Below are 13,905 nucleotides of genomic sequence, written 5' to 3'. Positions count from 1 at the left end.
GTACTGCATGCACAGAACAAATGTGCTCAGTGACACGTCATCTGCAGTAATGCAGAGGAGGTAAAGGAGGATCATCGTTATTAACACCAACAATCAATTCATTCTTCCTTTCTTGCCGTATTTTCTGCAATGCTACGATTTAAAACTGTAAAGCGTTTCATTTTTCTGGTTCAAAAAAAGGGTATTTGAAATGTAACCTTCGTTTTTAGTCTGTTGTACTGATTTGAATGTAACTGGCCATTTACCCGTGCCTTTAGGTCCTGTTGGGTGATCCTGTTATGGCAGGTGACAGATTGTGACCTCTGTGATGGCGTCTTTTTAAAGATTCTTGTCCTGAATTTGATATTGTATTGCTTTTGAAACCTTTTACATTTAAGGTGCAAATAATTTGATTACGAGTAATGTGTGGAATTCCCTTTTAAAATAAATGTTTGTTGAAACTTGTTGTTTAATTGTGTATGATGTTTGAAAGATTACTTCCTCTACTTATTGCAGCCTGGCCATCCTGCCCAACAGCTAATTATACTGACGCTAAGGTGGCGTAACATAACAACGTTACTTCATCTCCTGTCAGAAGGCATTCTCCATTCCGTTAAGATGAGGCTATAGTTCAGTGATTCATGATGTACTGGAATCCTCATATTTCTTTAAAACTTCAGTCGTATTTCCGTCGGTCCCAACTGATTTACCGTTTTCTCTGTTTTTAACGGCGATTTTTGTGTCATTTGGTGTTATAACTTCTGAAGGACCTTAGGTTGACGGTTAGTCATATAACATTTCTTTGGAGAATTCATCGTTTAACTTATTATTTTCGTTAGCGTTTATCCTATCTATTACGTGCACCCTATACTCGAGCTTCGCAGCGCGGCAGTCGTAAGTTAGTTGAGGTAGGGAGTTCGTGTGTGCTACCTATGAACTATGTAATCTTTGTTCTGTGTGAGATCGAATTTTAACTGCTTGTGTATTGTATTTTGTTAGAATTTGCCTAAACGAGCTTAATATCCACTCTCAGTCTGGTCGGTGCAGCAGCCACGGTCTTTAATCTGTCGAGCGGTTTCGATTAACCTTCCCTTTCTCGCAAGATAACCTGCTGCATGTTACAGTGCATGAGCAGGGAGAACTCTTCGTTTGACAATTTTGTATGACATACATGTCATCATATCCTTATGGGAATTAATAGTGCTCCAGAATGGTTTTTACTATATTCGTCGTATTCTTGGTCTCATTATTTCTAAATTGAGCAATTTTGAAAATGTCCGTTTCTGTTTCAGGTGTTTCAGCACTTATCCCAGTAACTGTTATTCTCAAGATTTTGAGGTATCATCGTTCAGTGAAGATGCACTTTTAACCTCCTCAGGTCTTCGTTAGTCACTTTTATATTCCATGGATAATTTGTGCAATAAAAAGTAATAATGGGAAACGTGTCATTTTACATTCATATGACAACTTAATATTTAAATATGGCTATATACTGAACAATTATAAAGTAGTCTTCTCTTAGTTTTGACACATGTGAGTTGGTAATTACTGCTCACCACCTTTTACATGATACAGTAATGAAAATTCTTCTACAGAAAAGAATTAGTTGTCAAGGAGAAACCTTTTTAGTTTGTTTTCAAATTGTACTTCGCTATCTGTCAGACATTTTATATATCTGGGTAAGTTATAAAAAAATTTTGTTCTAGAATCTTGCACTCCTTCTTGTGCTGAAGACAACCTCAACATGAAGTAATGAATGTCACTTTTCCTTCTGGTTTTGTAACAATGTACATCATTATTGCTTCTGAGCTACAGTGGATTATTTGCAACAACCTTTGTGAGGAAACTAATATACTGTGAAGCAGCAGTCAAAATCCCAATTCCGTAAGCAGACATCTAATAGATAATCATGGATGTGTTACACATATTACTCTTACAGCACATTGTTGAGCGATGAAGACTTTCTTTCTTAAAGATGATTTCCCCTTGAACATTATTTCATATGATATTATTGATTGAAAATATGAAAAATATGTTAACTTTCTGATTTGTCTCTCCCCAGCTTTTGCAACCATTCTAAGTGCAACTGTGGCTGAACTAAGTTTTCTTAGTAGTTCCAAAATGAGTTTTTTCTCATTTTAAGTCTCATTAACATGAACACCTAAGAATTTTGAATCCTCCATTCTATTTATTATTTCCTTGTCATGTGTTATACTTATCATTGATGTAGTATCCATAAATGTGCAGAACTGAAGATGTTGTGTCTTTTTAAAATTGAGGATGAGACCATTCACAGAAAATCAGTCAATGATGTTTTTAAAAACATCATTTACTGTTTCTTCTATTTCTTTATGTAGGGTTGTATTGATTATAATACTAATGTCATCTGCAAAAAGAACTAATTCTGCTTCTTATATAATGGAAGTTCATTTACATATATATATCAAACAATAGTGGACCTAAGATTGAGCCTTGGGGAACCCCATATGTGATTTATGCTCACTCAGAATAATGTCGCCGGACTACATTGGTTGCAGGTGGCAGCGCTAGCAGTGGTGGTTATATAAAATTTGCTAGGGGGATCCAAAAAACAGAGCAGTCATCGTCATTGTAATGTGGGAACAGATAGACTTATCTGACTCCCATAAGAACGGTATCATTGGCTTTTGGGTCAAAGATACAAAGGTTTCTGAAACGCTGTGTTTGTAAACAGTTCATGTGCCATTGTGGTTAAAGTATACCATGTATGGCAAATTGGTGTTACCCAAAATCAGAGCCAGGAGAACTGTTGTGCACCACAGGCCATAGATGAGAGGAGTGGACAATGACTGTGGAGATGTGTTAGAGTGAATAGAAGCACTGATGTTGAGCAACTGACAGTCCAGATGAACCAAGGGACTACCAAAAGCGTCTCCTGAATGACTGCTCAGTGACCATTGCTTCATATGGGCCTCTGCAGCAGGCACCTGGTTCATACACCCATACTGACTGCTATCCTTTGGCGCATAAGGCTGGAATTTCCACGCCAATACCGCAACTGGAGGAGAACTAAGTGGCGAAGGTGGCCCTTTCCTGTGAATCGCGTTTTATGTTCCATAGGACTGAAAGCAGACATGCTGCAACAATCGTACTATGGTTCCAGGCCAGAGGAGAGTGCAATACGGTCTGGGGATTGTTTTTGTCGTATCTCCTGGGTGATCACGTCATTTTGGAAGGCACAATGGATCAACACAAGAATTCCTCTATCCTTGGCGATGGTGTCAGTACTAGGGTATGGGCATGTTTATACTTGCTTTCTTGGGTATTTTCGTGAGTATTTTCGTTAACTAATTAACTTGATTACCTTTAAACATTCTTTGTTTAAAGGGCAAGTACTGCTGTGTTTAAATTTACTGAAGAATTTTAATCAAAAATATTGTTTTGTGGGATCAGTGATATGAAGTTTTTGAATCTTAGGCCATCTATCTATTTTCTGCTTGTTTATTAACAAGAGGATTATAGACCTACTGCAGGATGAAGTGAATGGATTCCCGATTGTGGAGTTTCTTGGTCTAAAATCCAAAATGTATCCATATCTTACAGCAGATGTGGACACCCAGAGGCAGGCTAAGGATGTGAGACATGCTGCATCACGTCTCCTCATGGTTGAAGACTACTTGCAGTGCAGTGGTGGTAATTAATAGATGAATGTAATTAGTTTACTTATCAATTAGATATCAAAAGTGCATCCACGCCGCCCTTACCCTGCTGCTGATGGTCACACCTGCATGCTGTTTTTCCTCTACATGATAGCATCTCCAAGCAGGACAATACAAGTTGTCACACAGCTGCCGGCTGCGGTGGTCTCGCGGTTCTAGGCGCTCAGTCCGGAACCGCGCGACTGCTACGGTCGCAGGTTCGAATCCTGCCTTGTGCATGGATGTGTATGATGTCCTTAGGTTTGTTAGGTTTAATTAGTTCTAAGTTCTAGGGGACTGATGACCACAGATGTTAAGTCCCATAGTGCTCAGAGCCATTTTTTTGTCACACAGCTCACAGTGTATGTGGGTGATTGAAAGAGCACCAGCAATGAGTTTACTGCAGCCCCTAGCCGCCCAATTCCCCAGATTTAAAATCACTTGAGACTCTGTGGAACCACTCCTTGATCAGGCTATTCGTGCAATGGATCCTCAGCCGAGAAACCTAGTTCAGCTGGCCATACGCACTGGAGTAGACATGGCTACAAATCCTTGATGGTACCTTCCAGAATCTGATTCACTCTCTACCTGTAGGTGTTGCCATGGTCGGCATTGCAAAAGGTAGGGTGTTAAACTTTGTAGGGGAATCTGTGGAGGCACCTCGAGGCTGTTTGCTCAATGGATCCTCAGCCGAGAAACCTAGCTCAGCTGGCCACACGCACTGGAGTAGACATGGCTACAAATCCTTGATGGTACCTTCCAGAATCTGATTCAGTATCTTCGTGTACATGTTGCCGTGGTCTGCATTTGCAAAAAGTAGGGTGTTACACTTCATAGGGGAATTTGTGGAGCCACCTTGAGGCTGTTTGGACAATGGATACTCAGCTGAGAAACCTAGCTCAGCTGGCCACAGCACTGGAGTTGACATGGGTATAAATCCTTGATGGTATCTTCCAGAATGTGATTCAGTCTCTTCCTGTACAGGTTGCCATGGTCTGCACTGCAAAAAGTAGGGTGTTTAACTTTGTAGGGGACTCTGTGGAGCCACCTTGAGGCTGTTTACTCAATGGATCCTCAGCTGAGAAACCTAGCTCAGCTGGCCACAGCACTGGAGTTGACATGGCTACAAATCCTTGATGGTACCTTCCAGAATCTGATTCACTCTCTTCCTGTGCATGTTGCCATGGTCTGCATTGCAAAACGTAGGGTGTTACACTTTGTAGGGGAATCTGTGGAGCCACCTTGAGGCTGTTCACACAATGGATCCTTAGCCGAGAAACCTAGCTCAGCTGGCCACAGCACTGGAGTTGACATGGCTACAAATCCTTGATGGTACCTTCCAGAATCTGATTCACTCACTTCCTGTGCTTGTTGCCATGGTCTGCATTGCAAAAAGTAGGGAGTTACACTTTGTAGGGGTATAAAATGGAATGATCATGTAGGCTCAGTTCTAGATAAAGCCTGTGGCTGATTTCGCTTTATTGTAGAACAGTCGGAAAATACAATTAGTCTGCAAAGGAAAAAGATGGTTCAAATGGCTCTGAGCACTATGGGACTTAAATACTGAGATCATCAGTTCCCCAGAACTTAGAACTACTGAAACCTAACTAACCTAAGGACATCACACACGTCCATGCCCGAGTCAGGATTCGAACCTGCAACCATAGCAATCGCATGGTTCCAGACTGCAGTGCCTAGAACTGCTTGGCCACTCTTCTGCAAAGGAGATTCCATATAAAACATTCGTGGGACTCATCTGAGAATATTAGTGAGGTGTGTGGGTCCATACAGAATAGGACTAGTAGTCGTTATGGAATATATAAAGAGAGGGGAGGCCGAGTGGTCATAGGGTTATTTGACTCATGGGAGAGTGTCACAGAGATGCTAAAGAAATTGAACTGCCAGACTCTTAATGACAGACAAAAACTGTCCCTAGAAGGCTTAGAAGGTTTGAAGAAGAAGCTATAAAGGACATGTTGCTCCGTTATGGTCGTGGTGACCAGATTATATTAATGATATTGCGCAAAGAGCACTTAAACATTCACTGCGCGCTCCATACATGATTGGAACGGGAAGAAGACATAACAACTCCCACTACGGGGAGCACCGTTTGCTGCGCAGCTGACAGTGGTTTGCAAAGTATGGACAGAGAGGTGTAGTAGACTGGTGAAGCAGTCAGGGGGAGAGGCGCAGGAAGCGGAGCATGTCGGTGTAGCCGAAGAGGCGCGCCACGTCGTAGGGCGTGCGGCCGTCGGCGTCGGCGGCGTCGCGGCGCGCGCCGGCGTGCAGCAGCGCGCTGACGGCGTCCAGCGAGCCCCTGGAGACGGCGCGGTGCAGCGCGGTGTCGCCGTCGCCGTCGCGCACCTCGGTGTCGGCGCCGGCGGCCAGCAGCAGCCGCGCAGCCGCCACGTTGCCGGTGCGCACGGCGTAGTGCAGCGCCGTCGAGCCCGTGGCGTCGGCCGCGTCGAGCGTGGCCCCCGCCTCCACCAGCGCCTGCACTACCTCTGGCCGGCCCCGCGCCGCCGCCGCGTGCAGCGGAGTGTTTCCGTGGCGGTCGCGCGCGTCGGGGTCCATCCCGGCGGCCACCAGCGTCCTGACACACAGACACACGAGTGACGAGGGAATTAGGCAAACTACAGCACGTAGGCTCTGCTCTTTAAGAAAGCATCGGATACAGGACGTGCTACTTCGATCTTTCTAAAATGTGGTGAATGAGATTCCAAACGAATCGACGTTGCTTCCACCATCTTTACTTTTTAAGAATCAAGAGACTCCCAGCAGAAGTGAATAAACTGTGCAGTGGCCAGATAGTCCAATTGTAAAGTGCCTCTTGAGTGAGGAAGACATTTTTTACCAGTTTTAATAAATTATTGTCTCTTATTCATGTATTCACATTAGTTAGGAAGTGCTGTAGTCCGTAGCCGGCCATGAGTCGGAGAGCATTTCCTACAGTGACTGGCTAGCTGACGAAGCGACCATATGTCGCGCGTAGTGGGGTAGGGCTCGGCACTGGACTGTATGAACAAGCGTCAGCCTGGGAAATATACATGACAGGAAGTACCGCCATCTTGGCGTCAAAGTCACTGATTTTGTTTATTTATATTTAATAATTAAAGTCATTTATGACAACATGAATACTAGGAGGAGCCTCTGGATATTTAAAACTATTTATCATAATTTTGCCTCGTTAAAATTCACACCCATTCATTAACAAATGCGTATCTTAGTAAGTACGAACTTGATCGGAAATCCACGAACTGTGACGAAACTAGTAAGAGATACAGACTGCGCACCAAAGTCGGCAGTCGGCGTTAAGAGCTCTTCCTGTCTTGTTCGATGGTAGCCATGCTCTCGGTTACGAGTAGTTTGTGACATGAGTGTTTCATTATTGATCTAATACGAATACAACTGATATTATAGCATTCTGAATGTTAATTTCGAGTAAATAGATACCCCAAAGTTGATCGACAGCAATTTCAGATAATTAGCTTCCACCGACAGAGACATCCAATGCGCTAATGAAGAATCTGCACGGGGCGACATTTACGAGAGCTGTACCGCTCACAGGTAGGAGGATATCCGACGACAGGACCCACCAAGGTGGATCAAGGAAGGTCCGACTTACGCTCGCAAATTCCGGGTGGAAATGCTGACCAGTTATACCGTACGTCACATACACCACACTCTACAGACTCGCGGCTAAGCTGAGTATTAATAGTATCAGTTTAGAAGGAAGGGCATCTTGCACAATCAACGAAGGGACATCAGGAAAAAATCGTGTAGTCGCAATTTTTTATACACTGGTGGGAGGGACTACAACCAAAAACTTACCCGTGTGATGTGAGCGCTGCAATGGGACATCCTCCTCTTAGCATTACTTTTCCTCAACAGTAATTGTCGATACCAGTACTTTTTTTTGAAATTTTGGCCCAGTCTGTATTATCTCGGGTGATTTTCTGAAAACTTTCATGTAATTTTATACTCAATATTTTATATTTCAAGCTAAAATTTATGAAAAGGAATTGCTTTATTTTAGATGTTACAACCGATAAGTACTAGCTCTGAATGTAAAGTTAAAAGTATTTTGTTAGAAACATTTGAAATTATAAATTACTTGGCACACTTAAAACCTCTATTCTTAATTACGAAATCTAGTACTGTTCTAGTAGTGTTTACTCTCTTTATTTCTGGATTCATTTATGTAATAATAATCGAAACTAATAGAAAGTCATTTCTCAAGAAAACTTGTAAACCCTGTGAAATATTGTCATTTCCGCTGAGTGAGTTACTAGTAAGCGTGCCTCTGATGCGGTCGGACGTATTTTTGTATTTTGGGCGAATAATGTAACTTCGACTCTCTTACTGTGAAAATTCAAAAGACAGTATGATATATGAAAATGTGATATAATATATTAACGTAACAACAAAAATACTGCAACAACAATCTTCAAATTTATTTAGATCAGTTCGTACCATAAGGACTTAAAGTGTGAAAATTTGAGCTTCAAGAATCAGGCCTCTAGACAAGAAGAAGTGGAGCCAACTCTACCCAGAAAGCTAAGTAAACAAGAAAGTTTATTGTAATCTTCGCTCCTCTCAACTTTTCTATAAAAGACTTTTTCTTATGGTGGACAATAGCTGGAATCAGGAAGGAAGGGGGAGATTACAGCGTGAAGGGCGAGAGGCATTTAAAGGTCACGTTGAGCTTTTTCTAGAATAACTCGAAAACCGAGGCTTCTAACGAAAATGTTTACCCTTACAAAATTAAGCTACATTAAATTTCCTACGTGAAAAATCGATGTTCATTGTATAATTAAGTGGGTTAAGAACAAACATCAGATGTATGTACCACATATAAGAGCGCTACATACGTATTAAGTGATAAACTAGGTATAACAGGTTGAAGGGGGTGGGGAGAGGGTGGGCTGTGGAAGAAGCTTGAGGGAAGATAGGTCGATAGATTGTGGCCATGCCCTCCCTCCTTCATACGTCTGCAAACTTAAGGGCGAAGAGGTGACTCTCCACTATCTACTTCAGTATGTCTCAAAAAGCAACTACAGGCTACTTCATACAATGGTATCAATCCTTCGACAGGTCACCTCGTGTCACTGGCGACGTAGTGTGCAGACAGTCCCAGGTGTTCTTTCTTTTCCATAAAGTATGTCAATACTACATTGAATATAGAATTACGCACTAAAGATACTAACACAGGAAACAGACATGGACAGAGTCCACCTAAATATCTTCACAGAATTTATCCCTAAATACAGCAATGCTGCACTTCGATGTGGGACACACATTTCATACTTGCCTTTAACCCACTTCATTTAACAATAAAAATTAATTTTCTACCATTGAAAGACTGTTTTTAAAAATATGCCAATTCTCCATCCCCTGAATTGTGGAAACTATTAATCCTAACGAAAAATGAAAATGTAGGAAATGTAATGTTGTTTAGTTTTCAGCTGGGAAAAGAAAAACATAAAAAAGTGACCTTCAAACGACCTTTTTTAAACCCCCACCACACACCCAACTGTTCACATTTAGTGTGTTATTCATCGTACCACTGCACAAAAATTTGCGACTGAATGAATTTTTTCCTTATTCGACCTTTTTTGTTGACTGGGATAAAAGCTGCTCTGCCTTCTTCAGTCATATATTGTAGACGAAGCATTGTTGTTGTTGTTGTTGTGATCTTCATTCTAAGACTGGTTTGATGCAACTCTCCATGCTACCCTATCCTGTGCAAGCTTCATCATCTCCCAGTACCTACTGCAACGTACGCCCTTCTGAATCTGCTTAGTGTATTCATCTCTTGGTCTCCCTCTACGATTTTTGCCCTCCACGCTGCCCTCCAATGCTAAATTTGTGATCCCTTGATGCCTTGATGCCTCAGAACCGGTCCCTTCTTCTTGTAAAGTTGTGCCACAAACTCTTCTTCTCCCCAATTCTATTCAATACCTCCTCATTAGGTATGTGATCTACCCATCTAATCTTCAGCATTCTTCTGTAGCACCACATTTCGAAAGCTTCTATTCTCTTCTTGCCCAAACTATTTATCGTCCATGTTTCACTTCTGTACATGTAAAGTGCCCTCCGCCACACACCGTTGGGTGGCTTGCGGAGTATCAATGTAGGTGTAGATGTGTACACTCCGTACAAATACTTTCAGAAACGACTTCCTGACACTTAAATCTATACTCTATATTAACAAATTTCTCTTCTTCAGAAATGCTTTCCTTGTCCTTGCCAGTCTACATTTTACACCTTCTCTACTTCGCCATCAACAGTTATTTTGCTCCCCAAATAGCAAAACTCCTTTACTGCTTTAAGTGTCTCATTTCCTGATCTAATTCCCTCAGCATCACCCGACTTAATTCGACTACATTCCATTATCCTCGTTTTGCTTTTGTTGATGTTCATCTTATATCCTTCTTTCCAGACACTTTCCAATATGTTCAACTGCTCTTCCAAGTACTTTGCTGTCTCTGACAGAATTACAATGTCATCGGCGAACCTCAAAGTTTTTATTTCTTCTCCCTGGATTTTAATACCTACTCCAAATTTTTCTTTTGTTTCCTTTACTGCTTGCTCAATATACAGATTGAATAACATCGGGGAGAGGCTACAACCCTGTCTCACTCCCTTCCCAACCACTGCTTCCCTTTCATGCCCCTCGACTCTTATAACTGCCATCTGGTTTCTGTACAAATTGTAAATAGCCTTTCGCTCCCTGTATTTTGCCCCTGCCACCTTCAGAATTTGAAAAAGAGTATTCCAGTCAATATTGTCAAAAGCTTTCTCTAACTCTACAAATGCAAGAAAAGTAGGTTTGACTTTCCTTAATCTTTCTTCTAAGATAAGTCGTAAGGTCAGTATTGCCTCACATGTTTCAACATTTCTACGGAATCCAAACTGATCTTCCCCGAGGTCGGCTTCTACCAATTTTTCCATTTGTCTGTAAAGAATTCGCGTTAGTATTTTGCAGCTGTGACTTATTAAACTCATAGTTCGGTAATTTTCACATCTGTCAACATGTGCTTTCTTTGGGATTGGAATTATTATATTCTTCTTGAAGTCTGAGGGTATTTCGCCTGTCTCATACATCTTGCTCAGGAGATGGTAGAGTTTTGTCAGGACTGGCTCTCCCAAGGCCGTCAGTAGTTCTAATGGAACATTGTCTACTCGTGGGGCCTTGTTTCGCCTCAGGTCTTTCAGTGCTGTGTCAAACTCTCACGCAGTATCGTATCTCCCATTTCATCTTCATCTACATCCTCTTCCATTTCCAGAATATTGTCCTCAAGTACATCGCCCTTGTATAGACCCTCTATATGCTCCCACCTTTCTGCTTTCCCTTCTTTGCTTTGAACTGGGTTTCTATCTGAGCTCTTGATATTCATAAATGTGGTTCTCTTCTCTCCAAAGGTCTCTTTTAATTTTCCTGTAGGCAGTATCTATCTTACCCCTAGTGAGATAAGCTTCTACATCCTTATATTTGTCCTCTAGCCATCCTGCTTCCCCATTTTGCACTTCCTGTTGATCTCATTTTTGAGTCATTTGTATTCCTTTTTGCCTGCTCCATTTACTGCATTTTTATATTTTCTCCTTTCATCAATTAAATTCAATATTTCTTCTGTTACCTAAGGATTTCTACTAGCCCTCGTCTTTTTACGTACTTGATCCTCTGCTGCCATCACTACTTCATCCCACAGAGCTACCCATTCTTCTTCTACTGTACTTCTTTCCGCCATTCCTGTCAATTGTTCCCTTATGCTCTCCCTGAAACTCTGTACAACCTCTGGTTTAGCATTAAAGAATTTAAAATGAACAGCAGAGCGCCAGATTAGAGTGTAGTGGTAAATAGATAAGATCCATTACTTTCCATATGGAACAGAAAGTTCTTGTATGTTCTCTCCCACTACCCAATGAGTGTGACGCCTTGAATAAGAGATGTTTCGAAATGTTCAGTAGACTCTACATGATTCAGAGGATTCCACGTCCCAATGCTGTTGAGATAGAAATGATCTGACTGTATCACATCTTCTATGCCAAGCCTTGGATGGAATAACGTTATAAGGAAAGGGAGCAAATGGATACGTGATTATATTTAAATCAATAAACCTTTGAGTAATTGGCCAGTGTGAATAATTTTTAAGTTACATCAATTTGTGACTTATTTTTCATGTTGGTGGAACGCTGGTAGTTGCAGTGGTAAAGAGTAAAGACAGTTTTTTGATAGTGGATGAGGATTTTCTAGTAGATTACATGTAGCAATCCACTTTCTAGTGTTAAAGGAACGTAATGATGTAATAGATGGACGAACTTGCAAGTAACACGTAATCAAGCATGTAACTATGTGCTAGAGAAATGAAGCGGTAGGACACACCAAAATGAACCTTACAAGGGTGGTAATCAATGAAGCGAGCTGTGGTGAGAGCGTCATAAGAGAAGCACGGGTAAGTTAATCGAGGAAGGTATACTAAAGTTTTGTACTCTGATTTTCTGTACAGGGTTTTTCAAAATTACACCGACAAGATTCGAGATGAAGTAGAAGGTGTCTTGAGGGAAAAAAAATGTTGAAGGGACCTTGTGTCCGAAACGAAAACGTCATCCAACGGCGCTACAGAGCATCAAAGTTATAGGAACCGGTGCCCATATATATATATATATATATATATATATATATATATATATATGGTGATTTCATGATGATGATGTTACAAACTTTCAGGGATGACAGAGATGGATAAATGTATCAATTTGTAAGGGACTCGGATCCGGAAACGAATGAGTCGAAAGATACACACGAAAATCGTTCTCATGCCTCTGACGATGCAACACATGTACCAGTACTGTTGTTGCTAAGATTGTAGGGTAGGTAATAGTCAGAGGTGGTGCTAGTATGGACAAAAAAAAGAAGAAATGCTGGTAAACAAGGGCTCTAAAATGCATATCTTAGGCCTATTAGCACTCTCTCATATTCGATACTGTGAAATACATTTCCTTTACTGAGCTAGTGCTCGTAACTCTGATGTATACATTTTAGAGCATGTGTTTACTAGACATATTGTTCTTCTTTTGGTTGATACTACCATATATGGAAGTTGCCTACCCTGCGATCTTAGCAACAGCAGTATGTTGCGCTGTCACAGGTATCGGAACGATTTTCACTAATAACTTTCAACTCGTTTGATTCCGGATGATGGTTCTGTAAAACAAATTTATACATTTATCCTTCTCCATCATCCCTGAAAGTTCGTAAAATCGTCACGGAATCGCGCTGTATATGCATACATACACAGGCACCGCCACCTGTAACGTCTATGCTCGATAGCGTCGATGGGTAACGTTTCGGAAACAGGTTTCTGTCCTCACTCTGTTCCTCAAGACACGTTCTACATCCCCTTGAAGTTTGTCGGTGTAGTTTTGGAGCACATTGTATGTATGTACTGAAAAGATCAACACGTAATTTCTGTATAACTGAAGTAGTTGTTGGGCATGCTAAGGGGTAACTGTATACTGAAGTGAGTTTGTTGAGTTAGAAGATGGTAAAGTGCAATTATATAACTTGAAGATCTTGTATATAATTGCTGTAGTTTGTTGGTATTTAGTCTTGTAGATGATGGACGTTTATGGAGTGGAGAATACTAGGTGGTTGTTAATATGGTAGACGAGAAATGTTAATGGTGGGAAGTGGCACCTTTTAATGTGTACTTTTTGTTTCTTTCTCACCTACATGTGATGACGATAACAGAGGAAGAATGTCTTTCATGACAATGTGATTAGCTATTCCAAATACATACATTAAAAAAAGTTTTCATTACCCAGGTTCCCAGAACTCCTGAAGATAGACGTTGACTATGGGTATTGTATCACAGACACAATCCCTTTGTCTGTTCAGAGGTGTCACTAAACCTGACCAAAGATGTGAACAACCATGCATGGGCCGCGCCCTGTTAGAAGGAGGGGGTCTGACAGTCGATCAGTTCCAGTCGTTCCACCAGGAAGGAAGTACGTGGCTCGTGTTGTCTGTAGTTCAACCATGCCTAGACGGTCAATACCGCGGTTCGATCGCGTCCGCATTGTTACTTTGTGCCAGGAAGGGCTCTCAACAAGGGAAGTGTCCAGGCGTATTGGAGTGAACCTAGGCGCTGTTGTTCGGACATGGAGGAGATACACAGAGACAGGAACTGTCGATGACATACCTCGCTCAGGCCGCCAAGGGCTGCTACTGCAGTGGGTGACCGCT

The 13,905-nt window shown here is 41.6% G+C and overlaps 1 protein-coding gene across 1 annotated transcript in view; it reads right to left on the bottom strand.

Moving 5' to 3' along the window:
- Positions 1 to 5,831: 5,831 nt before the first annotated feature.
- Positions 5,832 to 13,905, bottom strand: part of LOC124593788 (ankyrin homolog) — a 42,506-nt gene continuing 34,432 nt past the window's right edge. The window contains exon 3 of the mRNA XM_047132137.1: positions 5,832 to 6,249. Within this exon, the coding sequence (XP_046988093.1) occupies positions 5,832 to 6,249 (418 nt within the window). The remainder of the gene's footprint in view (positions 6,250 to 13,905) is intronic.

This window comes from Schistocerca americana, chromosome 2 (genome assembly GCF_021461395.2).
Source record: "Schistocerca americana isolate TAMUIC-IGC-003095 chromosome 2, iqSchAmer2.1, whole genome shotgun sequence".
NCBI lineage: Eukaryota > Metazoa > Arthropoda > Insecta > Orthoptera > Acrididae > Schistocerca > Schistocerca americana.
This window is presented reverse-complemented; position numbering and strand designations above follow the sequence as displayed.